The sequence below is a fragment of the Podospora bellae-mahoneyi genome, chromosome 7 (genome assembly GCF_035222275.1).
Source record: "Podospora bellae-mahoneyi strain CBS 112042 chromosome 7, whole genome shotgun sequence".
Taxonomy (NCBI): domain Eukaryota; kingdom Fungi; phylum Ascomycota; class Sordariomycetes; order Sordariales; family Podosporaceae; genus Podospora; species Podospora bellae-mahoneyi.
In genome coordinates, this window is record NC_085886.1 from 2,358,873 (window position 1) to 2,385,520 (window position 26,648).

The following is a 26,648-nucleotide window of genomic DNA, read 5'->3' on the forward strand; positions in this document are numbered from 1 at the left end:
TTTTTTTTTGAGGTGAAGCACTTGGGTTGTTGTTTTTTTATCAAAATGATACCCCACTTCTGCACTCAACCAACCCGGGAAATTTTTCACTGGCTTTTTTTTCTTCTTCTCTTTTTGGTCAAATATTGGGTGGGAAGCTTTGTGCTTATTTTTGCTGACTCTTTTTTTTTTTTTTTTTTTTTGCTTTTGTGGTTAAAGGGAGTTTTGTTTGGCGGAAGATTAAGTTTCTCTGTCCTGTTTACTACTAATACAGGTGGTGGTTGGCGGCGAGGGTGGGAATTGCTACTGTTGTTTTTTTCCAGGAGTGTGTAGGGGAGGGGGGTGTTTAAGGCGCCAAGCGGCGGGGTGTCTTTCAAATTAGGGTTGAGGGTGGGAATGAATGATGACTGGGAGGAATGGGAGAGGAACTCGATGGGGAAGATGGTATGGATGGTTGAGTGGATAGGTGGTGGGTGTAGGATGGAGGAGTTGCGGTGGTGATGATGACGATGATTTTGGATGGCGCTTTTGCTCTCTGCCGAGGGTGAGAAGACTTGGCGGGCCTTATGGGTGAGGATAGTTGAACGATGGACGATGGCCAGATGTGGGATATGGTGTAGCTTTATGGGGAGGGGTTATAGGGGTCTGCACAAGAGTAGGTGGTGGAGATGATGAAGAAGTGGGTGAGTGAACGAGCAAGAAGAGGCAGAAGAAGGGGAATGGCCAGGGAGGTGTGCAGAGATGGGGAGTGAAGAAGATCCGCAAGATGACGGGGGGGCAGGATGGCAAGGGGTACGGACACACAAAAAACGAACGACTAACCGATCTCTCTCGAATATGGTTATTCTATCACACGATTACCTCGCGCTTTTCATGGGCAAATGCAACGTACTCGCTGATCAAGCGGAAACTCTTGGGGGAGGGTGAGTTGGAGAGAAGAGAAAACGAAAGAAAAAAACTTTTTTGGAGGGAAATATATGGTGGGAGGATAACGCATGGACAAGAGAACCAGTTATTAGCAGACATAGTTTCGTGAAATGTCAGCAGCCATCATATTTTTTCCGCTATTTTTGCTGTTTTCCGAAGGGGAGGAGGAACTGTGATGTGATTTGTGAGACTGAAGTTATCTTGTGTAATTGGGTCATGAACACAGCGCGCGAAGACGGCATTAGATTACATGAGGGTTTGTTACTCAATCTGGATGGTTCTGAGAGAATGAATGGCTATGAAGCAAAGATTTTGGATGTTGTGGCCGGGGGAGCCGGTCCCTATGACCTGGTAAGTACCCGACCTTGCCCCACGGGGGTACGAGCTTTGCGGCCCGCAGCCAGGGGACGGGTGATACTCCTCTGGAGGTTTTTGGGATGGGATACAAGGCAGCTAGAATATTTTCAAGACATGTGTGTGTGTGTGTGTGTGTGTGTCACTCATTATATCCGAGGTGCTTGCCTTTTGGATTCTCATGGCCGGAAGCGGACCCTGTTTGATTCACATCTTGACCCCCCTCCCTGAGAGAAGAAATGGCCCGCGTTGCCCCGAAGGTTGTGCTGGCCGCCAAACAGCGGTACAATTCCACCCGCCGACTTCGGAAGGCGGGGTCGGGGGGTTGGAATTGGCGATCAAGCTTTGGGGAGTTCCAAGTCAAAAGGGGGCTGCTCGAACATCAACCTGCTTTAGGATGATTTTTCCTCTGAAAGTTTTATTTTATCTATTTTTGCTGTTTGGGTCTGTTGACAGTTGATTCAACCTAATCTACGTCATAGCTGTTCTTGGGCTCTCTATACACCTTTTTTTTGCTGCGCCCAAAACCCCGACGTTATCCGACCCCGCTTCTTTTTCCCAGCTTTGAAAGTTTAAGGAAGAATAAAAATGGCGACTCACAATATTGTTGTTTTTGGGGGTGATCACTGCGGTCCGGAGGTATGGTTTTGATTTTGGAAGGGAGAAGGGAGTGGATGACTTGCTGACGAGGGGAAATAGGTTGTTGCCGAGGCTGTCAAGGTCCTCAAGGCGATTGAGACAAATGTGCCGAGCGCGGGCAAGTTTAACTTGCAGGAGCACTTGTTGGGTGGTGTAAGTTATTTTTCTCTTGATTCTTGATGCTAAAGGGGGGTTGGAAAGGGGAGTAGTGCGGTGTAAGGGAGAGCTCCGCGGTGAGTTCAGGTGAAGCTGTCAAGAGCTCGAGGCTTGAGGTTGAAGCTGGCGGAAAGATAGGGTGGAGAGTTGTTATGCGTTCAAACGCTGTGCCAGGAGGATGACCTAGGAGCGCAATCCTGGGAGCTTTCAAGCTATCACCATTGCGAGAGTCATAGCTCCAGCCAGCTAATCCACTTCCCTCCAGGCCTCCATCACCGCCCACAACAGCGCCCTGACCGACGAAGCCCTCGCCGCCGCCAAGGCCGCCGATGCCATCCTCCTCGGCGCCATCGGTGGTCCCGAATGGGGCCCTTCCTCCCCCGTCCGTCCCGAAGAGGGTATCCTCAAGCTCCGCAAGGAGCTCGGCACCTACGGCAACCTCCGCCCATGCAACTTCGCCTCCGAGTCCCTCGTCGATTCCTCCCCTCTCAAAGCCGAGGTCTGCCGCGGCACTGACTTCATCGTCGTCCGCGAGTTGACCGGCGGTATCTACTTTGGTGACCGCAAGGAGGACGACGGTTCCGGTTTCGCCATGGACACCGAGCCCTACTCCCGCCCCGAGATTGAGCGCATCGCCCGTCTGGCTGGTTTCTTGGCTCTGGGCCAGAACCCCCCGGCCAAGGTCTGGAGTTTGGACAAGGCCAACGTTCTGGCCACGAGCAGACTGTGGAGAAAGGTTGTGACGGAGGTGTTTGAGAAGGAGTTCCCTCAGCTGTCGGTGAACCACCAGCTGATTGACTCTGCGGCTATGTTGATGGTCAAGAACCCGAGGGCGCTGAACGGTGTGGTGATCACCAGCAACTTGTTTGGTGATATTATTAGCGATGAGGCGTCGGTTATTCCGGGGTCGATTGGGCTTTTGCCTAGTGCTTCGTTGGGTGGTATTCCTGATGGGAAGGGCAAGTGCAATGGTATTTATGAGCCTATTCACGGTAAGTTCTCTTCATTCCTCCTTTTTATGTCGCTGCTTGCTGACGAGTGCCTTGTTAGGCTCTGCTCCCGACATCTCTGGCAAGGGCATTGTCAACCCAGTTGGCACCATCCTCTCCGTTGCCATGATGCTCAAGTACTCTCTCAACCTGCCCAAAGAGGCTGCTGCTGTTGAAGCTGCTGTTAAGCTGGCTATCGACAACGGTGTCCGCACCAAGGATCTGGGTGGCTCGGCTAGCACAACTGACATGGGTGATGCCGTTGTTGCTGAGCTCGTCAAACTCCTCAAGGCTTAGAGAGCTCATAGGATAAAAATGGAGTAAAATAATGAAAATCCATCCTCAGAAACCAGTCAGCAGTCCATCGGTCGTGTATGCTCCCATTGTATACCTGGCTAACAAAAAGGGCTCTCAACAGCCAGGTATGCCCCCAATATCGGGAAACCAGCCTACCTCTCGAGTACACTCACTCCAAGTTTCCATGGAAGCATGCCCCACGTCGATCCCGAAGTTTGGCGTGCCCCACACTTGTCAAAAACCTAAAGTGGAACTCCCGAAATGCGGGCCGGACTCGGGAAGCCAAGGGCAGCCAAGAAGGGCTTGGCGCTTGCTCCCAAGTCCCCGTCATCGGCAGCCTTACCGAGCCGACGGCAACGTCTCATCAGGGGCAAGTGCTTCTCCATTCATGCGGGCGTTGGATGACTGAATTGAATGAACGTTGTATATATAGCAGCTGTCATTCACTGCAGTCAGTGTCATCAAACTAGGTATTCTCCAATTCGAGAAGCAGTCTCAAGGCCATATACTCTAAACCAATCCCATTGACGTGTGATCCCTCCCCGCACAATGAGTGAGCCAAGGCAGAACAGGTGACCACTTACAAACATCCATTTACGTGGCTCTGCATTTTTTGGAAAGTGGGAAATCACGCATCCATCTTCACTCACTGTCAAGTAGGTAGATATCAATCCATTAATGTTTTCCATCCACTGTGAACCCTTAACATCGCAATCCAATTCGGCATCATGCCGGAAAACTTCTTCACCCGCAACTCCCTCCCCGAAACTACAGAAAGCCTCCTCTTTGGCACAGCCCTCGCTCGGTTCCCTACCTCTGTGCTCATCGAGCCTGCTGTTCAGGGGTACTGCTCTTACACGCTTCTCAACACCACCCAGCAGCTCGTTTTGCAGTTCCGGCCCGAGAAACATGCTATTGATCTTGAGGTTGCAGCTTTGGCGAGGGGGGTCCATGGGGCTTGGGCGCCGGAGACGGAATTTCTTGGATTTGTTGGGGGGAAGGAGGACGGGAGGATGGGGTTTTATTGTCATGGGTTGATTCCTGGGAGGATTTTGGCGGGTTCTAGGACAGGGGAGGGAGGGGTTGAGGTGGATGGGTTGGTGAGGGAGTTGGCGGAGTTTTTTGCGCAGGCGTATCGTTATGGTGGGTGTGGTGGTGAACGGAGAGGGAAGGTTGGGGGGAGTTTGGAGGGGCGGTTGGTGATGTTGAGCGAGGGACTCCCTGCTCGTTTCCGACCGTTTGTGTCTCCTGTTCTTGGAGAGCTTGCTGGGATTGTTGAGCTTCCTTGGGTGCTTACACATGGGGATTTTAGCGCGGATAATGTTATGGTGAGGTTGGAGAGCGCTGAGAAGGGGAAGGAAAGGGGTAAAGGGAGGTCGAGGGGTGGTGAGAAGTCGAAGCGGGAGTTTAGGTTGAAGGGTGTGATTGACTGGGCCGAGGCTGAGTTTTTGCCGTTTGGGACGGGGTTGTATGGGTTGGAGAGTGTACTGGGACATCTTGATCGGCTGAACACGTCTAATGAAGAAGAAGTAGGAGGCCGGTCTCGATTAAGAGAGATATTCTGGTCTGAGTTAGCAAGTCTGATACCCCAACTGAAGACAGATGAGGAATTCTATGAGAGGGTGAAATTGGCCAGTTTGATGGGCGTGCTATTTTGGCATGGGATAGCATTCGACAACGGGGCACTTGACCGGGTTGTTGAAGAGGGGAGGGATGATGAAGAGATTGGGCTGTTGGATGAGATTTTGTTTGGTGAGGGGAGTGAAGACTTTGCCGAGTTAAAAAGCAAAAGAGTCGAAAACTCCAAAAAATGAACCCGCAACCTCAGTCCTCAGAGCAGGGAGGTACAGCACGAGCCACATTATATTGTGGTTAAAACCACTGTGCCAACGCACATCCTATTGAATGTTGCGATACTTGGAAGGGCAGAAAGGGAGCCTATATCCTACTGATGAGAGTGATGGGTTGCTCTTGCCGATTTAGGGGAGGCATGTGAACTGGGAAGAAGCGACCTGGGTGCTCCTGCCTTGACGGGACACAGGGTCACGCGGCTACCGAGGAATCCCCTGTTTTCCACCACCCCATCAGTTCTGTTTTTGTGGTAATGGCCTCACCTCCTTCTATGCTTACTAGTACTTCAACATCCCTATACACCTAAAACCGACCGTTCTACCTAACTCTTTATGATAATAGGCCATGTCACCCGCTTCCCAACCAATTCAAATCACCAAAAAACGCCTGGTCATCTGCTGTGATGGCACGTGGATGAACAGTGACACGGGCTACAGGAAATCATCCTACCGGAACCCTATTGGAAAAACGGCTGTTCCGTCCAATGTTACCCGTCTCTCCCGGTCTTTACGTCGGTCATGTACAGATGGAACTCTTCAGGTCATTGATTATCACTCCGGAATTGGCTCAAGTGGCAGTTTCGCAGATGTTTTATCCGGCGGTGCTTTTGGCTTGAGCATCTTTGAGGTGTGCCTCAGTCAAAGTACTGAAGCAGTCCGCACATGCTTACAGAGTTTCAGAATATCCGGTCAGCCTACTCCTTCATATGTGCCAACTATACCGATGGTGATGAGATCATACTTGTGGGCTTCTCACGGGGAGCCTTCACCGCAAGGTCAGCTGCGGCAATGGTCTCGGATCTAGGGCTCCTGACCCGCGAAGGCATGGAGTATTTCTACCCCATCTACAAGGACAGGCAGCATTGGCGGGATACCAAATATAAGGATCCTTTTCCGGATACACCGTTTAGTGATAAGCCCAAAGGGGATGATGCTTCACGGAAGTATCGAGAGATGCTTGTCGAGGTAGGCTTGTTCTCTCTATTTTTGTTCATGAGTGCTAAGTTACAATGATTAGAAGGGTCTCACACGCATCCATCAGAACCATGAGAACAGGCCACTGATCAAAGTGAGGGCTGTTGGTATGTATACTTGTCCCAATCATCAAAGGGTATAGTTTGTGGCGGTGGACTTGATACTCACGCTCAAATAGCCGTGTAGGACACTATTGGAAGCTTGGGAATACCCCATTCAACCGCCGAATTTCGCTTATTTGACACTGACTTGTCAGATCGTATCGAGTATGCTTTTCATGCACTTGCCCTCGATGAACACAGGTCCTCATTTATACCTACAGTGTGGGAGCGCACCGTTGATAACCTGGGTACCACAGACTTACGCCAGGTTTGGTTTCCAGGCAATCATGGAAATGTAGGCGGGGCCTGGAAAGATGCCGGAATCTCCGACATTACTTTGGCTTGTGAGTGCGATTTCTTACAACTATCAATCCCGACTAACATTCTCCAGGGATGATGGATCAGCTCGCGTCCATTGGCGTCGAGTTTGATGAGGCAGTCATCATGCGCCTTTTTGACCAGCTTGAACACTCTTACCGCGACATGGCTGAGAAAGACCCCAAGTGTACGCATGCACAGAAGCACCCGAGACCAAGCAGGCCGTTGATAGAAGTCGAACCACCTCCAATAGAGTCGAATAATCTCCCAGAATGGGTGCGATTTCGACTGCGAAGTCTTTCAACGGCAACCGATACTGGGAAGAAGATCATCGGCGAGAAGCACTGGGCCATCAAGCCCATCTGCGCAAGAAATATCCCCCTTCGACCCTGGGCGCTCGGCGCAATTCGCGGTTCCAAGGCTGCCGGATCCAAAGTTCGCTCACCATGCGCCTATAAGAAGAGAGATCCTATCACCGGAAAAAAAACCAAAGACTTCCTCGAGGATACCAACGAGCGGATGCATAGCTCTGTACGTGTCCGTCTCGCGTTAGAGGGGCTTGGGCTCAACGACAAAGGTGTCTGGGAAGCTCCGGCACTGAAAGGGAAATGGGCCTTGCGAAAGACCACTCGAGAATTTTTGGATCCCATCCCCAAAACTGTGACATCATGGGAGAAAAGTACCGCATCAGCTGCAACAACATCCTGGAAGAAGAAGCTGGACCTGTCCAACAATCAGACTGCACACAAACAAGATGACGACGAGTCGCTGGCTGCTTCAAATGCCGCAACGTTAGTAGAGACGGCAGTTGAGCAGCAGCGCCCGTTGCAGGCGATGGATAACAAGGGTTACAGGTGGGTTTGGGAGTATTGTGGCAATGTGAAGGATGCACCACCCCAGAAGGTGATGGTAGAGGAGCAGCTGGGGCCGTTTGAGAGACAGTTGCTGAGATTGTTAGGGGGTGTGCCAAATGTATATGAGTTCGCCGAGACGGTGGAGGGGATGGATGGGAGGAAGGTGTAAATGTGGGGCAGTAACGCCAAGCAAAAGATAGGGGGTAGCCCTGGTTGCTGGGTGAAGGAAAAGGAATATGTCAACAAACATCACTTTGCTCAACGTGATGGATGTAAAAATAGAATGGCAATGAGTGAGAGTGTGTAGCAAGGTATCGATGCAGTAAAAACAAAGTTATGTGTTTCATCCATCTATGCCCGCTGCGCGCCGAGAATGAGATGCAAAGATCCTCGGGTTTGGTTCACAGAAACTGTAGCTTTTCCTCTGCAAGTCTCTATAGTTACTTCATCCTCCTCTCAACCCATTCAAAGCGGTCTTGATCTGCATCTTGAAGAGCTTTTTTGGTCTGTCTCTTGATCAGACTTGGTTTGTACTTTTTTGGCTGCTTCGATATGAGCTACCAGACGGGTTTGTTTTGTCTGCGCCGAGCTTTGCTTGCACGGGCGACTGGCGTGAGTAACCTGGGAGTTTGAGTCTCTCTCTGGGGAGGAATCTTGGGCTGACAAGGCTGTGTGGGTGGCTTGGGTCTGGCGAGGCTTGGGTGGTGTTGGCTGGTGGTAAGAGGGTACTGTAAGCTGGTGGTGAGAGGGTGCTGTAAGCTGGTGGTGGGGTCAATCGTGGGCCCAGTGGTGGACTTGGTGATGGGCTCGATGATGATGCGCTGTATGATGTGCTCGATGTTAAGGTGCTCCATGATGCGCGCGATGATGCGCGCGAGCGTGTGCTCGATATGTGGTCTGTGATGTACTCGATGGTATGCTCCGTGATGAGCTCGATGGTATGCTCGATGATGCGCTCAATGATGCACTCGATAATGCGCTCGATGTCGTGGGCTCGGGATCATATGAATCCTTGATAGGCTGTACAACTATTGGCAGGGAGTTGCAAGGAGATGTCCTTTTTGTATTTCTCCTGAACCGCCAGATCTGTCGGTTGATGGCAGCATCTACTCTGTGAGGTCTACGACGGAAAAGCCCATTGGGAGACTTGGGACTGGGACGTGTGGAGGAGTTGAACAAAGGGATGTCCATGGCAGTGGTTGATGATATTTCTACTGAGTTACACATAGCTGGTAGCCTGGCATAGGGAAAATAAATGGTATAAAGACACTGGAAACTGACTGCCTTCTTAGGTTTCGAGGCTTTCAGGACATCAAGTTGGCAGCGGGAAATCAGGAAGTAAGTACTTTCTAGTCCTCCCTTGTGGCAGTGACACGCTGTTGGCAAAAGTTCAGGCACATGAAGTAAGTAGGTAGCAAATCAAGACATTCCGTCATCAAGACCTTCTTGTATTTCGACATTATCATAAACTTCACCTCACCTCACTAACAGAACCTATCAAATTCCCCAAACTACCAAGGAAAATAAATCTCGTCCTCAATCACAAGATTCAATCCCCATCACCTCTCAGGTCACAGTTTAAGCTCCACGGAACTCCGGTCAAGACAACGCCTCTTTACGGCCCTACAGACCCAGCCAGCTGCCAACCCGAGCCACCGCCAGTACGTCAGGACCCAACACAGACAGAGACTATTTGACTTGAAATTCGGGTTCATACATCTGTGGCGTGCGTAGTATAGCGGTATTACATTCTGCTCGCCGAGCGAAGAACTTAGGTTCGAATCCTGACCACTCACCACAATAGCGTATTTGGCTTCCAGCGTTTGCAATTTTTTTTTGGACTTAGAATTGTGTATGGCAATTCTTTTTCTTTTCAGCGCCAGGTTCCAATCTCTGTTGCAGTTACAATTGATCCATGGAGGTCATTAAGGGCTAGGAGCATGAAGACACAGACATGTAGCGTTTCTTAACCAGGTACCTAATGATGTTTAACATCAAAGGCACAGTGACTATATTACTGAATCTCAATGAAGAGTTTTTTTCCTTCAGTTTGAACTCTACACCAGACTCTCAGAAGGAGGCCATCATTGTGAGAGTAACAAAGGGTTATTCACAAGACATTGACATTTATAATATATTACTGGCAGTGGTGTCAACCATCGAGAAAACCATCACGATTAGCAAACACTTCAACAGAAGAAGACTTATCCTTCTATCTGAAGATTGCCAAGTTTGCCATCATTTTATTTTTCAGTTCTTAAACAACCGTATATGCTACAGGAAAATAATCGCTCTACCCACGAGATACTTACACATGAAACCGCCTGCCCAACCCCAATGCCACGGATTTGACTATGCTTTATCTTGTTCTGCAGGTCTGACATCAGCTCAGATGATTTTCCCAATTTCCTAGGTATTTACACGATATAGAACCAAAACCTGTACTGCCTGTTCCTTTCCCTCACTGGGTGACGACAAGTCTTCATCACACTCTGGTCCATTTGTCTGAACTCTTCAAAAAGTTCGGACTTGCTTCACATCTACACCCGCATGTAGCGCTTTGGGGGCGATGGGGGAGGCTGGCCGTTTTGCAATGGACAATCCAGCGTCGGTGACTAGAAAGGTGGAGCGTTGTTGCGCTTTCTTGGGTGCTACCGGGGCAGAGTATGGCTGTAGGTGGCTTGAAGAACAGGTCCAGAGACATGCCTCAGTGTAGTCCTTGTGGTCGTCCTCATCTCCACTGGGTGATTCGCCGATGAAACTGGCTCGCTGAGTTTGCCACCGAATCGTCTTGGGTTTGCCATCGAGGTCTGTGAATAGAGTCCGGTTTGGGGGAAGTCCTCAAAGGCAGTGGGGTTGGTAAGCAAGAGGCAGAAAGGGAAAACCTCTATTAGGATCGAATGTAAGCGCCCAAGCCACCTAAAAGGGTATCATGAATAGGCGGGGCTGGTATGCTCAGCGCCGTGGGCAGGACACTCTTGAACATGTACAGACGAGTAGTTTATCGCGAGGGCACGGGTGTTATGTGAGGTAAGGTTGATTGAAATCTTTTTTCGTGTAGAGGTATTGTGAGATGAGTATATATAACATGGTGTCTGGCAGAAGATAGAGAGAAACATTGGAAGGATCCTTGATAGTTTTATACCCAAAGGTCGAAGAGCTTGCGCCACGTAACTTCTCGTCACGACACCATTCCTTCGCGATGACGATAATGAGGAGCCAGAACGTGATAGAAATTGGCACAACAAGAATCATTGCTGTATTGGATTGAGTAACATCTTCCAGTCTATCCGCGACCCAGATACCCATCCTCAAATGCTGTGCCTTGTCAGTCACATTTTCATCATCGACACAGAGAACAAAAGACTCACCACCTGGGAGCCCAGCCGCAGCGTACATGACCAACGAAATTGGCTTCAAATCCTCATCTGTCGAACCCTCCAAGTATCGCTGCCAAAACTCCAGCACCCCCTTCATGCTCTCCTTCAGCTCCGCATCAGCTCCGCACCCATAACACCTCAACCCCAAACAGGCTCCAAACTCCCGGAAAGCCAACCTCCTATTTGCGTCCCTGCTCGCGACCCCCCTCTTCCCATCCAGGAGTATCTTCCCCACCTCCAAACTCTGACTACCCAAAGTCCTGGCCCAATCCTCATCACGGAAGAAATGGCATATCCACAACCCCATCCCCAAGTCCAAACAGTCATTACTCACTCTCATCTTCCCCTCCCTCCCCATCAAAAGCCGGTAATCCGCAATCTCTGACACCAAATCCCCCGGTGGGCCATGCATGTACTCGGCCGTTCTCTGCAAAAGCCTATAAACGACAAACCCCGTCGCGGCATCAAGATGTCCCTCCGTGGGAACCGACACCCGCGACAAATCAGTAGACATCTTCCACACCATCCTCTCTGCAAGATGATTGCTCCTGTTCCTGACGATAAACTTGTTGTGCACCGCCTTGGCAAGCTGAACAGCCAGTAAACTCCACTGTTTCTCCCCCGTCGCCAAGGCCAGCCTGTTGAGCGCAAACATCCATAATGTCAGGTAGTGGTGATACTGCCCGTCGCCATCACGTGGGTCTTCTTCTTCAGAGTGGAGTTTTCCTATCCGGAGACCGCCCTTTAGGGGCTCTGCGTCTGTAGCACCAGGAAGACGGGAGGATAGGTCCCGGGTGCGGCCTAGGGTTTCGTGGACGGTGGTGACGAGTCTTTTGGCGAGGGTTAGGTAAAGAGGACAAGAAAGCTCTTTGGATAAGGTGATGAAGTTGACTACGCCAAAGGCATCGGTCCAGAGGTAACGGCCTAGGTGACCGGCTGCGCCCGGGGAGGAGGGCGGCGTCCACGACAAGGCGGAAGCTTCTGGGTCCGGGGAGGAGAGGATGTTGTCAAAGGGGCCGTAGACTATGGAGAGGGCTTCTTTGAAGCGGCGGATGCGCTCATTGGGGGTTGGGATGGGCATTGTCATGGTGGCCTTTTGCTGTTGGGGTGATACTTGGAAATGTGATGTCTGGGAATGAGAATATGGCGTTTCGATACTGAGTTTGGTGGTGATAGTTCTCGAGATGGAAGAAAAACGGTTCATCCACTTGGATTTCCAGATAGAGGGAACACAACGTCACAGTATCTCTACCTAGAAAAAGTGTCTCGGAGAGGTCGGTTCAAACTGGGCCCTGGGACTCAAGTTAGATGACTAGTATACGATAATTGCACGGATAGAGCCGAGTGATCATCCTGTTGAAGAGGAAAATGGTGTGTTTGGAAGGGTTTGGTTGCTGTGAGGGCAGGGACCATCTTGCAGCCATCTCAACGGAAGCCAGAGCATCGTGAACGTCAACGGAGTCTGAGAGGTCTGCTTGTGCGCTGGATCGGACCCCCACATGTCGTCACTCATCTGTCGTTGTCGTTGAAGAAAGCGTTAACCCAAGCTCAAAGGGTGCCAAGGCAAAGCCAAGATGGAAGCCGAGTTGGGGATGGGACTAGTCTTTATTTGTACTAGTCATCAAAGTGGATGTCTCATTGGTCGATCCCTGCCCCACTGCCAGGTGCTACCCCGCGCAGGATGCCTGAACATTCGAGGGGCTTCTGGGGCCAGGATTCTCGAGAGCTCTGGCAGGCTCTCGCAGCTTCCTGTGCCATCATACCACATCTCGCTGCTTCGCCCTCGGGCACCAAGTGCTTACTTACACTTCTCCCAGTCTCTCCACTCGCTGCCCAAGATAAATTCTTCGCCTGTGGTGTTACCTCTCTTCCTTATTCTCTCCATTGACTGAACCAAAACAAACAACAAACTGTTGACAACGATACCCATAACAACCAACAAAATCATCTGCTACTATTTTCAGCAGCACAACGATTTGAAGCCTGACGTCACACTCCAAGCTTCACCACATCGTCTACCTCATATAATATCACCACTTCAAACAACCACCACTCAGTTCCCGAGACGCTCAGTCTCGAAAGTCTAATTCACAATGAACTCGAAAATGGAGTTTACCGACCGAGCCAAGAAGGCGTTGGAGGACGCCATGGTCCTCGCCGAACAGTACGCACACTCACAGCTGCTGCCAGTACACTTGGCAGTCGCCCTACTCGATCCCCTCCCCGACCAGAGCAAAGATCTTCAGAACGCACCACCAGGGACGACACAAACACTCCTACGACAAGTCGTTGAGCGCGCCCATGGCGATCCCCAGCTCTTCGACCGTGCTCTCAAGAAGATGCTCGTCCGCCTGCCGAGCCAAGACCCCCCACCAGAGTCGGTCTCGATGGCGCCCTCGTTCAACAATGTCCTTCGCAAGGCCATGGAGCTGCAAAAGGTGCAGAAAGATACCTACATAGCTGTAGACCATCTCATCCAAGCCCTCTCAGAAGATGTGTCGATCCAGGGTGCCCTCAAGGAGGCCAACATCCCCAAGCCAAAACTAGTGCAGGAGGCTGTGCAGCAAATCCGCGGCACCAAGCGTGTCGACTCTCGCAATGCCGACACAGAGCAGGAGAACGAGAATCTCGCCAAATTCACCATCGACATGACTGCCATGGCCAGAGAGGGTAAGATTGATCCCGTCATTGGCCGTGAGGAAGAGATCCGCCGCGTCGTCCGCATTCTTTCTCGGCGCACAAAGAACAACCCGGTGCTCATCGGTGAGCCCGGTGTGGGTAAGACGACCGTTGTCGAAGGTCTTGCCCAGCGGATTGTCAACAATGATGTCCCCGACAACCTTGCGGCCTGCAAGCTGCTCTCTCTGGATGTCGGAGCGCTGGTCGCAGGCAGCAAGTACAGAGGCGAGTTCGAGGAGCGTATGAAGGGCGTTTTGAAGGAAATTCAGGAGTCTAAGGAGATGATTGTCCTGTTTGTCGACGAGATCCACCTTCTCATGGGTGCTGGTTCATCTGGCGAGGGTGGCATGGATGCCGCCAACTTGCTCAAGCCCATGCTTGCCAGAGGCCAGCTTCACTGTATCGGCGCCACCACCTTGGCCGAGTACCGCAAGTACATTGAGAAGGATGCCGCTTTCGAGCGTCGTTTCCAGCAAGTCCTGGTCAAGGAGCCGACCATTCCCGAGACCATTTCCATTCTCCGTGGTCTCAAGGAGAAGTACGAAGTCCACCACGGTGTCAACATTGCCGATGCCGCCATCGTGGCCTCCGCCAACCTAGCTGCTCGGTACCTCACATCTCGCAGACTCCCCGATTCGGCCGTTGATCTGATCGACGAGGCTGCCGCTGCAGTTCGCGTAGCCCGCGAGTCTCAGCCGGAAATTATCGACTCCCTCGAGCGCCGGCTACGCCAACTCAAGATTGAAATTCACGCTTTGTCTCGTGAGAAGGACGAGGCTTCCAAGACCCGACTCGCTCAGGCCCGCCAGGATGCCGAGAACGTTGAGGAGGAGTTGAGACCACTTCGTGAGAAGTACGAGAGAGAGCGCCAGCGCGGTAAAGACATTCAGGAGGCCAAGTTGAAGTTGGAGGCTCTTCGTGTCAAGGCCGAGGATGCCAGCAGAGTGGGAGACCACAGCCGTGCTGCCGATCTTCAGTACTACGCCATCCCCGAGCAAGAGGCTGTCATTCGGCGCCTTGAGAAGGAGAAAGCTGCCGCTGACGCTGCCCTGAATGCCAACGGCGGTGACTCTGGTGGTTCCATGATCACCGATGTCGTCGGACCAGACCAAATCAACGAAATCGTCGCCCGCTGGACCGGTATTCCCGTCACCCGCCTCAAGACCACCGAGCGGGAGAAGCTTCTGCACATGGAGAAGGCTCTCGGCAAGATTGTCGTCGGTCAGAAAGAAGCTGTCCAGTCCGTGTCCAACGCCATCCGTCTGCAGCGCTCAGGTCTGGCCAACCCCAACCAGCCTCCTAGCTTCCTGTTCTGCGGTCCCTCCGGTACCGGTAAGACGCTACTCACCAAGGCGCTTGCCGAGTTCCTGTTCGACGATCCGAAGTCAATGATCCGCTTCGATATGTCCGAGTACCAGGAGCGTCACTCCCTGAGCCGCATGATTGGTGCTCCTCCCGGGTACGTTGGTCACGACTCTGGTGGCCAGCTGACCGAGGCCCTTCGTCGCAAGCCCTTCTCCATCCTCCTCTTCGACGAGGTTGAGAAGGCTGCCAAAGAAGTTTTGACAGTTCTCCTTCAGCTCATGGACGATGGTCGCATCACCGACGGCCAAGGTCGTGTCGTTGATGCCAAGAACTGCATCGTTGTCATGACTTCTAACTTGGGTGCCGAGTACCTCGCTCGACCCAACGGCAAGGACGGCAAGATTGATCCCACCACTCGGGAGCTCGTCATGAATGCTCTCCGCAGCTACTTCCTTCCCGAGTTCCTCAACCGTATCAATTCGATTGTCATCTTCAACCGTCTCACCCGCAAGGAGATTCGTCGCATTGTCGACCTGCGGATTAGCGAAATCCAGAAGCGTCTCAGCGACAACGACCGCAACGTCATCATCAAGGTGTCGGAAGCAGCCAAAGACAAGTTGGGTGCCCAGGGCTACTCGCCAGCCTATGGTGCCAGACCGCTGCAACGCCTGCTTGAGAAGGAGGTGCTCAACCGCATGGCTATCCTAATCCTGCGCGGCAGCATTCGTGACGGCGAAGTCGCTCGTGTCGACCTGGTGGACAACAAGGTTACTGTTCTCCCCAACCACCAAGAGAGCGAGGCTTCTGACGAGGAGATGATGATTGACTCGGATGATGCTCTGGATGAGATTGCCCCCGATTCGATGGATGAAGATCTCTACAATGACTAGAGGTGTCGTTGAGATGCCAAGAAGAACGGGGACATTGAGAAGGAGAGTATTGATGACATTGATGTGGATGGAACAAAATTATGGTGATGATAATGACGGCGTTTTCGGAAGGGTTATTCATGGAACAGGGAATTGTATGGCCAGAGCAAATGTCTAGGCGACGATAGGGAGGCATTTTGATGCATAGCATGTATTGCATAGCCTTATGGCACAACAACAGAAGTGTAGTTAGTGTAACTATTGATCAGAGATCAATAAACTGTTGATATTGTACTTTCTTTGGTTCTTTCCGTCATGTGTGACGTGTGTGTGTTTTGATGTGTGTTTGACATGAAGTTTGGTCACGCCCCATTTACACGAGAATGTCGGAAAAAGCTCTACGGCGAATAATTTCTTGTCTGTATAAAATAGACACCCATTCAAAGTCAAAAGGTTATTTCACTGAATGATGAACGACGTGGCTCGGTGTGGGCCTCCTCTTCACGTTTCATACGAGCCGCTGATTGGTCACTCACCGTCCGCCGAATATTTTTGGAAGAACCTTGGAAGCTTGAACACCAAGTCCACCCAGACAGGTACCCAGCCATACCACCACCATCACCACCACCACCTCTCTGACTTCCTCGATCTTTTTTTTCTGAAAGAAGATTAGCAACTCAAACAACCACCAAAATGTCCTCCTCCCTCGCCCTCGACCAAGCCGATATCGAGAAGCTCAACGACAAGGACAAGGCCGAGCTCCGCCAGTTCTTCGCCAACGAGGAGCAAAAGAGCAAGATCCAGAGCCGTATGCATTACCTCCCCCGAAAAATGAAGATAGTGTTGCTAACTGTATAGAATCCCACGCCCTCACCTCCCTCTGCTGGAAAAAGTGCATGGCATCCTCCACCTTCAAGTCGGGCGCCCTCGACGGCACGGAAAAGGCCTGCCTCGCCAACTGCGTTGAGAGGTTCATGGACGTTAACATGGCTACTGTTAGGCAGCTGGCTGGCATGGGGGGACGTCACTAGAAACAGCAAGACTTCTTCTTTCGGAATGATTTGAAATCACCCAACCCCACCACGATCATGAATGAGTATTCGACAATGCGGAGATGGAGGACATGTTATGGGCAGACCAAGGGCTATAGAGTTTGAGACGTTGACTACGGCCAGCGTTGTATATCACATCTGGGCGAGAGGAAGCAGGGGAGCGGGCTGTACGATAGGAGATATTGTCCCCATATGGGAATGGGTGGTTACATATCATGGCAGACCTGATTGGAAAAGACGGCACCACACCGTGGATTGTACACTACTTGGAACTCTACGTATCACATGGCAACTGACACAAATTCGACATCACAACAGGACACAACCAAAGGACCAAAATAATATGCCCATCATCAACGAGGAATGGTCAATTGATTTCATTGCCGGGTATCTGACGCCAATTGAAAAATGCAATCCCAATTCCCTTCTTCGTTGACAACACCATTTTTGTTAATTTTTCTTTTTCATTCCCAGTCCCGATCCATCATCACACGACCGAACGTTTAGACGAGGCCGAGCTTGGTGGCGGCAATGTCGAGGGCATCGACATCAGCGGTGAGGCGGGCGAAGGCCTTCTTGGAGCCGTCGGGGCGGATCAAGGTGTTGATCTTGACGGTGTCAATGTCGTAAAGCTTCTTAAGAGCCAGCTTAATCTGAGCCTTGTTGGCCTTGACATCGACGATGAAGACGAGGGTGTTCTGCTCCTCGATCTTCTTAAGGGCACCCTCGGTATTGAGGGGGTGGATGATGACCTTGTGCTCGTCGAGGCGGGGGGCGTGGGGGATCGACTTGCGGGGGTACTTGGGGGCACGAGACAACTGGAGGGTCTTGGGGCGGTGGAAGGTGGTGCTGTAGCGGACCTTGGTCTTCTTGTGGGCGTGGACCTGGAGAGGGGGTTAGACTTCTGATCGTGAGGCCAAAGTTGGAGAGAAGAAGTAACATACACCCTTGAGGGCAGCCTGAGCAGCCTTCTTCGCCTGAGCACCCTTGCCAGCCTTGGAGGCACCGCCTGTATCGTGGGAGAGTCGAGTCAGTATAAAGCATTCGCCTGAACAAGGGGAGGACCGTCTTGTTCAAACTCGCAAAATCTGCTGCTGCTTTGATGCTTCACCTCGCCGCCATCATTTTGCGACATGGTCGGCGGCGAAGCTCCGCACTGAGCGACGGCCGAAATTGTTGTGTTTGTACCAATCCATTTCCTGGAGGATTCTCAAGTACCTTTCTTAACGTCCTTGGGAGCCATTTTTGCTGTTTGTCGGCACTGGGCGAAGTTGTCGTCTAGTCGGTCGTGGATGGGGAAGGGGAAAAAAGTTGGCGGAATTTTGCTAAAACGATTTAACAGAATGTGTGTGCGGAGACCTGTGGCTGGTTGGTTGTGGCTCCCGCCCCGCTCTTTTGGGAGAGGAAGAATGTGTGATTGGCCAAGCCCCGGACCTGGAGCTCCCGATAAGATAAGCAGTTTGATGAGCTTTGGGAGCTTTCGAAAAATTACCCACGAATCCACCTCGTCTTCCCAACTTTAGTTCCCTCGAGGAACGGTGCAACAATCATGCAGTCCGCTTGCATGCCATGGCGCTCAAGAAGAAACGTCCGCAAAAGAGCTTAGCCGCTGGTCGGCCGCCCATTCTTCAACGCCAACCAAAATCCATCACCAGAAAGTCGACAAAAGCTCTCATCAACAAACACCATCTCCTCGAGAAGAGAAAGAAGCAGGCGCTTGCCAAGGGTGATGATGCAGGTGTCGCCGCGATCGATGCAGAGATTCAAGCTCTAGGTGGCCTCGATGCATATCAGAAGGCCAGTCTTCAAGGCCAGAGGGAGGACCGCGGCGGTGATAGCTCGAGGGTTCTGATGGAATGGCTGCAGCCATGCCTCACGGCTCATAAAGAGGGATCGGGTCGGATGCTCAAGATGCTCGAGGTTGGCGCGCTCAGCACACAGAATGCTTGCTCTCAGAGCGGCTACTTTGACATTACTCGTATCGATTTGAACAGTCAAGGCGAAGGGATTCTGCAGCAGGATTTCATGGAACGGCCTTTGCCCAAGGATGACACGGAGCGATTCGATATCATCAGCCTGTCGCTCGTTCTGAACTTTGTGCCGGATCCGAAAGGAAGAGGGGACATGCTCAAGCGGACGACGGAGTTTTTGCGCGCAGCCGGCAGATATCTCGAGGCTCCTTCACTGACGACCAACTTTCCGAGTCTCTTCCTGGTGCTCCCCGCGCCATGTGTCACGAACTCGCGGTATCTGGATGAAGAGAGGTTGGTTGGGATTATGGCGTCGCTTGGGTACGCGAAGGTTGAGTCCAAGACGACTCAGCGGCTGGTCTACTATTTTTGGAGGAGAGAAGGCAAAGGCATCGCTCGACGTTTCCGAAAGGAAGAGATACGGGCTGGCTCGACACGAAACAACTTTGCTGTTGTTCTGGGGTGAATACTCTCCTGGTGTTGGTTTTGGCCAGTTCGCTGGGCGGGGTTGATCTTCCTCTTTGGAATGGGAGGTTGTGATGTCCCCATCATCCTCACCGTGGCAGGAGCCCAAGGCACTTGGCATCTGGGCAACTTGTGTATCAAGGTATGTTGTGACTTTACATTTCACATGACTGGCGATGATGCTTTGCAACCTAAAGTATTTGCTACTTCAGAGCCTCCGGGCCATGAGACAAACTATTTCACCATGCACTGAGCCACTTCAGTTTACTAGAAGCATTTCTCACAAGTCCTGTTGAAAGGTTGCCAGGCTGACAAATGCGATTTTAGGCTGCTTCATGAGATGGTTCTCGCTCTCTCCACCGCCGGTTGGCAGTTGGGGCCTTTGCCATCAGCACAATATGTTCGATTTTGCTCTTGTGTCGTCGTCCCAACAAAGAATACCTTGCCGGCAGTTTCTGAGACGAGATGGGCAGTCTTATGGTATGTGCACATCTCTTTTTACTCTCTCCCCTTACCATGATGACCTAGACATTCTAAACAGTTATCCCTATCTGAAATTATGGTGTTGACTTGGTTCTAACTTCTGATTTTCCTTACTTTTCACTTCGAATGTTTGGCCGTTCCTGCTGGAAGCCTGAGCTCACATCTTGAAGACAGTTCTCTACTAGTGGCACCTCAGTGACACAGCCGGCAATCGATATCAGACTCAAATTTCGGTACGTTTTGCTTCTTCGTCGCATTCTGATTTCCTTCATCTCCCCCTAATACCCTCATGTAATATGATGACCTAGGCATTCATAAACAGTTATCCCTATCTGAATAACAGTGTTGATCCGGTTCTAACTTCTGATTTCTTACCTTTTTTACCTCCCTTGTTGACTTCCATGTCTTTGATCTGGCATAGACTTACAAGTCACCGTTTACTAGGCATTTGCAGCTATATTATGGATCTCATGTCGAGACGTGCGGCAACGCAAGCAAGGGTAAGCTTTAAGCTTTATTTACTTGCACCCCCCTTTACGTGATAACCGAGACATTTCAAAAAGTTATCCCAATCTCAAATAACACAATGTTGATCTGGTTCTAACTTCTGATTGCCCTTACTTTCCTCAATACATGTTTGCTTGCTGTTTTTGGGCCCTGCTAACATCATGCAAAGATCCTTGACATCTGGTAATCGTGTCCTGCCACGACATCGCTTGGACAGTAGCAGCTATCCGCTGTCTGCTCTACACATGCCGCTACCCCGAGATGGTTCCGCATAAGACCACCTCGAGCTGGACGACGGATGACGACGTGATGTTGTCGTCTTCAAATCTTTACCAAACGTATCCAAAACGGTGTTCAATTTCTTCAGTTCAGCATTCATTCGCAAGCTAGCAAGCGGTGTGACAGCCAAGACGCAGCCAACGTGCCATTCAACGATTTTTCACTGCGCAGCAATGAGCTGATCATGCGGGTTGCCGGCGTCTACTTGCAAGGTCCGATTACCCCACAACGCTGGGGAGGTGCGGGAAGGAAGGCTGTTGTGAGGGGGGACGCAGGCGACGCCGGGATGCTGCATCTGCGCTGCTGCTGTGTCAAGCAATGGATGGCAAGAGGGAGACAATTGATGTGGCAGAGCGCGCATGCGATCAACATGCAGTGGGATGGTTTGGTTCGGAGAGGATTTCCGACAGCATTGTTGGGCGTGATTGGGTTGTTGTTTCGTGAGGGGTTAAAAGAGGTCACCTGGACAGGATGAGTTTGGAGACAGGGAAGGGGAGGGTCGATCGGATGGTTGTGATGGAGACATTTTGTGTTTATCACTGGGTTATGATGGTTCACATATTGGGGGAGATGAATGAGACAGCCAATTGATGGGGTTGACAGTTCACTTTGCAGGTTTTGTGTGTGCGGTGTTCACTCCGGTCCGCGATGGGTGATGTTGGCGGTGGTGGTGGACGACTGACTAAGATGCAGTGCAGGAGGCACTACACCCTCTTTGTGTGGATAACGAACAGATTTTTGGGTGCCAGGGTCTTGCGTTTGGCTAATGTTTGACAGGAGAGTTGGGTAGCAAAATGTGTCTGTGCTGTATTCAATTCTCAAATTGAAGCCTTTTCTCACGAGTAAGCTATGGGCGATACCGGACAGACTATCACGACTCCCTTTCTCCTCGTCGCCGTCGTCAGTGACGGGTTTCGAACAAAGAAGTACGGATCCTGGCCATCGCGATATCGGAAGTTTCTTGGCCAGGGTCGCGATCTACGGTTGTTCTAAAAGGTTAGCAGTAGATAGAGACGGATAACCAGTTTCTACAGTTGTATGTATGGGATGTTATCACTTGGGAATTGCCACTTATCAATCTTGGCCTTTTGGTGCAATCGCTATGGTACCAGGTATGATGGAAAGTTGAGGTTCCCTCACCCCCTCAATTGTTCTAGATTTCTTGTGGGAAAAAGAAAGTTTGGTGGTGGTGGTGGTGGTGGGTGGTGGTGATGGTGAATTCTCCGAGGAGGCGAGAAATGATCGTCGGTATCACTTGAGCCACCGTTAGGAAGTGTGTGTGCTAGGATTGTGTAGCCGCGGGAGGCGCTTTCGCTCTCAACAGCTTTTTCTCTTTCAGAGTTTCGGTAGATCCCGTGATGGTCCCGGGTTGGGATGGACGTGGGTAGGATATAGGGGAGGGGTGATTGGAAGCGATTGGGTTATTGAGTAAAATAGCCGGGGATAATCATAGAGGGGCGCGCTGGCCGATGATCATAATGATGACGATTATATTCTCAGAGCAGCTCAATGGGTTTGCCTTTCTTTGGCTTGGGGGGAGATGGCGGGGCTGGGCGGTTCCAAGCAGCAATGAAGCTGGGCAGATATTATTCATTGGATCTTTGAGAGAGGGCAAAGAAAGCTACCTAGCTCACTCCCAGTAAAGCGGCAACGGCGGGAAACCCGCAGTATGGACGACGGGCTGTTGCAGCATTCATTGCCTCCTGCGTACCATAACCTCCTCTTTTGTGAGCAAGGAGAGAGCTGGCGGTTTGACCGCCGAGAGCTGACTCCCTACCTACCCTTGAGGTGGCGCATTTGTTAGCATCAATCTTGCCCAAGTCAAGCCCAAGCGCATGCAACTTCCCCGGATTTTTGGTGGAGTTTCTCCCCCTCGCAAGCTAGACTGAACGGGGAAAGCCGGCGTGGCCTGCTTGAGGTAGTTTGGTTGTGCCCGAACAGGATTAGAATGAACATTTATAAGATTGAATTGGTCTCACGCGGGCAAAAACATGTCTCGATTTGATAAGGGGGGAGGGGGAAACCGTATCTGTATCAGGAAGAGGGGTTGTTGTGGAGAGAGATCAGCAGGAGTTTCCTTTGAGAGATCGATAACAGTGTGGTGTTGATACAGAAAAAGGGGGAGGGGCTAAAAAGCGATAAGGTTTTTTGCTCTCCGTTGCCGGCCGAGAGAAAGTTGACGACATCCTGATGAAATATGAGATAGCGATTTTGAGATAAACTGATAGCTACACACAACGTACCTAGGTACATACCTACCTACCTTCTTGTCCTGGCTTGGGGTTGTTTTTTATTAGTAGCAATAGTAAAAAGGTAAATTCAGGGGCTAAACAACGCACACATGTCCGTCTGGTAGCGAGGTTGCAACCGATGAGGTCAGGAGGGAGGGGAGCCAAAAGATTGCGATATGGGTTAGGTGTTTACGGTCTGGTCGGGTCGGGTAAAACCGTTATCACGTTCCTCTTGGTTTTGGGCAATAGGAGAACCAAATTCATCGGATGGTGCTATTCTTGGGGCAGATAGCGTCGAGTGTAAAATAAGGGGCTAGTAGGGGTGGTTTCTGTTTAGATGGTAACCCAACCTCGACGGCTTGTGACAGTGGCATGCGTGGACAAAGACAAAACGTCACCCCCGTGATGATGACGATAAGCGGGTGCCGGCTTTTGACTACTGTCAGGCCCAGCGGGGTGGTAGATAACATAGTTTGAGACCACGACATGAGAGACTGAGTCGTGACTGTTGGTGATGCCTTGAAATAATCTGAATCGAAGAGTGCGATTCATCTAATCGAGAGATCAGAAATCCGATCAGCCGGTTCAATTTTGAGCCAACAACCGAAGTAACCACCCTTCTTCTCCGCGTTCAAGCTCAATCCGACATCTCACCTCCCGGCTAGCGGCAGAGCTAAATCTCAGCAAATGTCTTGATGACCCGGTGCTTCTCTCTGTCCTCAGCCGACAACTCGGCATTGCCCGGCCGCTCGACAACAAAGCTCTGCATCCCAGCTTGCTTGGCAGCCTCCACCTCCTTGACATTGTCACTCAGGAAGAGCCAGCTGTTCGCCTCTGGGAATTCCGGATGAGCTGCCAGGATGGTCTGGTAGGACGACGCCTCTTGCTTTGGCCCGGCATTGACTGTGTCAAAAAAGTCGGAAATCTCGGGAATCAGATCGGCCGGCTGGCCGTTGGTGTGCTTGAACAGCAGCTTTTGCGCCGCCACCGATCCGGAAGAGTAGATCATGATCTTCTCTCCGGCCTTCTTCCACTGGACAAACTTGGGAGCGACATCGTCGAAGAGCGGGGCCTTGAGCTCGCCGGACTTGTAGCCGGACTCCCAGAGATAACCCTGGAGGCTCTTGAGGTAGGCGATCTTGACATCACGGCTCATGAGGTCCTTCACATGAGCTGTCAAGGCTTCTTGTGAGCTGGCATGCTCTGCCGGAAAGGTGTCCCTGTACTGTGAGAACTCTGGCTCGTCCCATTGGGCTTTAAGGGTTGCTGGGAGCGCTGAGAGAGCGTAGGGAAACTATCCATAGTAAAGCAGGAATATGATTATTAGCATAAGTTCTAAGATGTAGATCCTGCCGGCCAACCGGATAACAGCCCTGGTCTTCCTGCGTTTCTGATATGTGTGTGGCTGGAGAGAGGGAGAGAAGGGTCCTTTCAGAACTTTCTGACAGCACATCGCATCCCATCTCCCTTCCCGTGCTTGGAGAGTGTGAGGTTAAGGCCCTGCAGTGACACACCACACAGAGACACCCGCCACGGGGTATTGACCAACGACCAGTTGGGGGCAGCAGGAGAAGGGAGGGGCTGGTCCGGTCATGAGTGGCTCGACCGCATTGTGATGGCCGGAGGGTCGAACCACAGCGGACACAGTCACGGAGTTTGCCATGGAGAAAAGTGTTGGGAGTGGTGAGAGGGGATGCACTCACAAGCACATCCTTGACGAATGAGATGGGACATACTGTGCCCTCTGTGGCAGCCAAGTTGGTATTAGCCAATTCGCCCGTTCCAAGTCATTCAGTGATCATCTGGCTGCCCCTCCATCCGACCACGAGGGGCTGAAGAAGCTGGCTAATGCAGAGGTGGGATGCGAGTGATGTGTGAGGGGTGGCTGGTACCAATGTCAAGGAGCACGACCTTGGGCTGGCTGGACGACGCCATTGCGCAAAGCTGGACCCCGCGTGTTGTGTTAGCGCACTCGGCGCGGGTTCGGGGATGATGGAAAGGCTGGCGTGGGAGGAGGGATCTTTTCGGAGCGGAGGATGGGGGCCGAGAATGAAAATGGTCCGGTTGGAGATGCCGTGGACTGCGAACTGTCAGGCGGTGAGCAGTTCGTGAGAAGCTGTGAGGCCAGTGAGGTGATGCAGTGCAGAGAGCTGGGAGCAACGTCGTCATGTGAGTGGATCGTGATAAAGATGGCCATTAAAGCCCAGGAAAATTTTTATGCTCTACAGCAGACAACAGATTGACGGTGAGGGATAAATTTTTACCGTTGTCGACCTGCTATTCGACGAAAAACTCTATGGCTAACATCATCGCCATGTGTATTATCATGTCTGGTATTACTTTACTGCATAACGAGCCGTCCGAATAGCACACCGTCGCTTCGGGGTTGGGGTTCGGGTTATTGTAGAAAAGGCGGTCAGCAGCACAGGAACAACAGAGCCCAATCTCGTGCTGCAAGTCCTGCACCGCAACACACACACCTGCAGTAGTCGATGCGCATGAGTCCTGCATGTCTGGCGATGTGCCTTTGTGGGGAGGTGGGAACTGAGTGGTGATAATCGATAAACGATAATCGATAACACTAGCGCCTGGACCTCATGATGCCCTTCGTCAGCTGGGGTAAACGGGGGGCAGAAGGAGGGGAAACGTGGGTGCTAGGGAACGGATATCGGCCTTGGCCTTGGTCTTCGCGATAATGACATCGACGACAACGGAGCAGGCGAGCACCGATGGACTCCCATTTCTCGCGCTCCTGAGGCCCGTCTCCGTGGATAGCATCAGGCGACCGAATCCCTTTTTTTCGGCTTCCCGAGCGGCAGGATCAAAGCGCCTGTGCGGTTGCATCTGTGCTGCTGCAAGACGGCAGGAAAGGGGATAGCAGGTGCAGCGGCAAAATTATTTATTGCATTTCAGTTCATGCGGCAACATGAGATGAAAACAAAGCATGACAACAAAATGCCAGCGCTGGCTGGTTGCCCGGGTATATCATCAGCTGGAATTGAAGATGTCGATGAAAAACGAACAAGTCCCAATCAACTAGAGACAACACCCTCACCGCAGATCTGTGTAGAGTGTCTCAATGCGCTCAATGCCGAATTCCTAGGGATCTCCAAAGGACCCTGAAGATTGACGTTCTGGAATGAAAACTGAGACTTGTAAACACTATGGGCTATCTTGCTCGGTCAGCGCCGTGGAAACAACTCTGATATCATATCTGTATCCGCAACTAGGAACAGGACACGGACGTGAGCGAGCACTTGGGAAACAAGTGTGCAGCAAGAATGCAACCTTGCTGCATCATAAGGTCGTGTCCAATGGCTGCCAGATAAATCTAGCTTGCCCATTTCTACAAGGCCAATGAAATCAGACGCGGTATTCGTCTTGACGCGCCCTAGATTAAACGTGTGGGTGACAATGGCGGCCACCTCCCACACCACCTTTGACAAGCAAGCTCACCAACTGCGGGCGGTTTCAACTGGCCCAGCCGAAACAGGCAGCATGCACCAAGGACCCGAATGGTTGGGGGAACACGACTGGCGGGGGGAACAAGGAGACACCCGTTTTCTAGACGGCCGATAACTGCGCCTGGCGGTCACACGACGTCAGAAACGAGAAAGAAAGTGGCATCACCAGTCGCCCGATTCTCTCGGCGGGGTTATCTCTTGTATACCTTTTCCCCCGACGCTCTTTGCGCTTCGGCAGTTGTGACAAGGTCGACCGGCGCATAAGCCGGAGCAGCGACGGGGGGCGAACGGGGGTGCCGGAAGCGTCAAAGCTGCGTCAACCGCGTCAACTTGTCGAGTGTTGGTGGATTGCGTGCTGAATGTTCATGGAGGCTTCAACCTTGTTGCCAGAACGGCCACGGCGCGGCGATATGGGGCAGAAGAGGCGCCCGTTGCCGGGTCTTGGCGGCCATGATATCCCACCCCGCGAAGGTTTGAACGTTTGTTCGTCCAACCTTTTTGACGGTGTTTGCCGTCATCATCTTC

The 26,648-nt window shown here is 51.6% G+C and overlaps 9 protein-coding genes and 1 non-coding gene across 10 annotated transcripts; 7 read left to right on the forward strand and 3 right to left on the reverse strand.

The window, feature by feature from the left end:
* Positions 1-1,556: 1,556 nt before the first annotated feature.
* On the forward strand, positions 1,557-3,341 carry LEU2 (3-isopropylmalate dehydrogenase; the record flags this gene model as incomplete). Its single annotated transcript, XM_062882426.1, has 4 exons — positions 1,557-1,899; positions 1,960-2,052; positions 2,321-3,047; positions 3,106-3,341. Exons 1-4 carry the CDS (start codon positions 1,849-1,851, stop codon positions 3,339-3,341), a joined length of 1,107 nt encoding a protein of 368 aa, XP_062728468.1. The 5' UTR covers positions 1,557-1,848.
* A 728-nt stretch (positions 3,342-4,069) lies between these two features.
* Positions 4,070-5,155, forward strand: QC761_708775 (uncharacterized protein; the record flags this gene model as incomplete). Its single annotated transcript, XM_062882427.1, has 1 exon — positions 4,070-5,155. The coding sequence occupies one exon, from the start codon at positions 4,070-4,072 to the stop codon at positions 5,153-5,155; it is 1,086 nt and encodes a 361-aa protein (XP_062728469.1).
* Positions 5,156-5,537: 382 nt separating this feature from the next.
* QC761_708780 (uncharacterized protein) lies at positions 5,538-7,774 on the forward strand (the record flags this gene model as incomplete). Its single annotated transcript, XM_062882428.1, has 5 exons — positions 5,538-5,819; positions 5,873-6,157; positions 6,213-6,269; positions 6,353-6,611; positions 6,659-7,774. 5 exons carry the CDS (start codon positions 5,538-5,540, stop codon positions 7,606-7,608), a joined length of 1,833 nt encoding a protein of 610 aa, XP_062728470.1. The 3' UTR covers positions 7,609-7,774.
* A 1,389-nt stretch (positions 7,775-9,163) lies between these two features.
* Positions 9,164-9,234, forward strand: QC761_0108810. The gene has a single exon. It is a non-coding gene; the product is annotated as a tRNA-Gly (tRNA).
* A 1,222-nt stretch (positions 9,235-10,456) lies between these two features.
* Positions 10,457-12,382, reverse strand: QC761_708790 (uncharacterized protein). Its single transcript, XM_062882429.1, has 2 exons — positions 10,811-12,382; positions 10,457-10,757 (listed from the first exon to the last, which is right to left on the reverse strand). The coding sequence occupies exons 1-2, from the start codon at positions 12,021-12,023 to the stop codon at positions 10,726-10,728; spliced, it is 1,245 nt and encodes a 414-aa protein (XP_062728471.1). The 5' UTR covers positions 12,024-12,382; the 3' UTR covers positions 10,457-10,725.
* A 530-nt stretch (positions 12,383-12,912) lies between these two features.
* On the forward strand, positions 12,913-15,693 carry HSP98 (Heat shock protein hsp98; the record flags this gene model as incomplete). The annotated part of the gene is made up of 1 exon (XM_062882430.1): positions 12,913-15,693. The coding sequence occupies one exon, from the start codon at positions 12,913-12,915 to the stop codon at positions 15,691-15,693; it is 2,781 nt and encodes a 926-aa protein (XP_062728472.1).
* A 672-nt stretch (positions 15,694-16,365) lies between these two features.
* Positions 16,366-16,816, forward strand: TIM8 (Mitochondrial import inner membrane translocase subunit tim8; the record flags this gene model as incomplete). Its single annotated transcript, XM_062882431.1, has 2 exons — positions 16,366-16,480; positions 16,531-16,816. The coding sequence occupies 2 exons, from the start codon at positions 16,366-16,368 to the stop codon at positions 16,701-16,703; spliced, it is 288 nt and encodes a 95-aa protein (XP_062728473.1). The 3' UTR covers positions 16,704-16,816.
* A 300-nt stretch (positions 16,817-17,116) lies between these two features.
* On the reverse strand, positions 17,117-18,084 carry RPL25 (60S ribosomal protein L25). Its single transcript, XM_062882432.1, has 3 exons — positions 17,943-18,084; positions 17,669-17,733; positions 17,117-17,608 (listed from the first exon to the last, which is right to left on the reverse strand). The coding sequence occupies exons 1-3, from the start codon at positions 17,965-17,967 to the stop codon at positions 17,228-17,230; spliced, it is 471 nt and encodes a 156-aa protein (XP_062728474.1). The 5' UTR covers positions 17,968-18,084; the 3' UTR covers positions 17,117-17,227.
* A 209-nt stretch (positions 18,085-18,293) lies between these two features.
* Positions 18,294-23,972, forward strand: BMT2 (25S rRNA (adenine2142-N1)-methyltransferase; the record flags this gene model as incomplete). The annotated part of the gene is made up of 4 exons (XM_062873200.1): positions 18,294-19,156; positions 20,097-20,142; positions 20,319-23,166; positions 23,228-23,972. The coding sequence occupies 3 exons, from the start codon at positions 18,294-18,296 to the stop codon at positions 20,334-20,336; spliced, it is 927 nt and encodes a 308-aa protein (XP_062728475.1). The 3' UTR covers positions 20,337-23,166; positions 23,228-23,972.
* Positions 21,217-25,806, reverse strand: UTR4 (enolase-phosphatase E1). Its single transcript, XM_062882433.1, has 4 exons — positions 24,552-25,806; positions 24,363-24,403; positions 22,054-23,953; positions 21,217-22,003 (listed from the first exon to the last, which is right to left on the reverse strand). Exons 1-3 carry the CDS (start codon positions 24,826-24,828, stop codon positions 23,333-23,335), a joined length of 939 nt encoding a protein of 312 aa, XP_062728476.1. The 5' UTR covers positions 24,829-25,806; the 3' UTR covers positions 21,217-22,003; positions 22,054-23,332.
* Between the last annotated feature and the right edge of the window lie 842 nt (positions 25,807-26,648).

What these genes read in the sequence shown, in the direction of transcription:
- QC761_708790 (XM_062882429.1), bottom strand. Translation starts at nt 12,023, where the DNA reads ATGAACCGTTTTTCTTCCATCTCGAGAACTATCACCACCAAACTCAGT. An exon ending in TGCGGCTGGGCTCCCAGGTG is followed by an intron (nt 10,758 to 10,810) that starts GTGAGTCTTTTG and finishes GACAAGGCACAG; the next exon opens with CATTTGAGGATGGGTATCTG.
- RPL25 (XM_062882432.1), bottom strand. Translation starts at nt 17,967, where the DNA reads ATGGCTCCCAAGGACGTTAAGAAAG. An exon ending in TCCCAAGGACGTTAAGAAAG is followed by an intron (nt 17,734 to 17,942) that starts GTACTTGAGAAT and finishes CCCACGATACAG; the next exon opens with GCGGTGCCTCCAAGGCTGGC. An exon ending in CTCAGGCTGCCCTCAAGGGT is followed by an intron (nt 17,609 to 17,668) that starts GTATGTTACTTC and finishes CCCCCTCTCCAG; the next exon opens with GTCCACGCCCACAAGAAGAC.
- UTR4 (XM_062882433.1), bottom strand. Translation starts at nt 24,828, where the DNA reads ATGACGACGTTGCTCCCAGCTCTCTGCACTGCATCACCTCACTGGCCT. An exon ending in GGTCGTGCTCCTTGACATTG is followed by an intron (nt 24,404 to 24,551) that starts GTACCAGCCACC and finishes TGGCTGCCACAG; the next exon opens with AGGGCACAGTATGTCCCATC. An exon ending in CATTCGTCAAGGATGTGCTT is followed by an intron (nt 23,954 to 24,362) that starts GTGAGTGCATCC and finishes TACTATGGATAG; the next exon opens with TTTCCCTACGCTCTCTCAGC.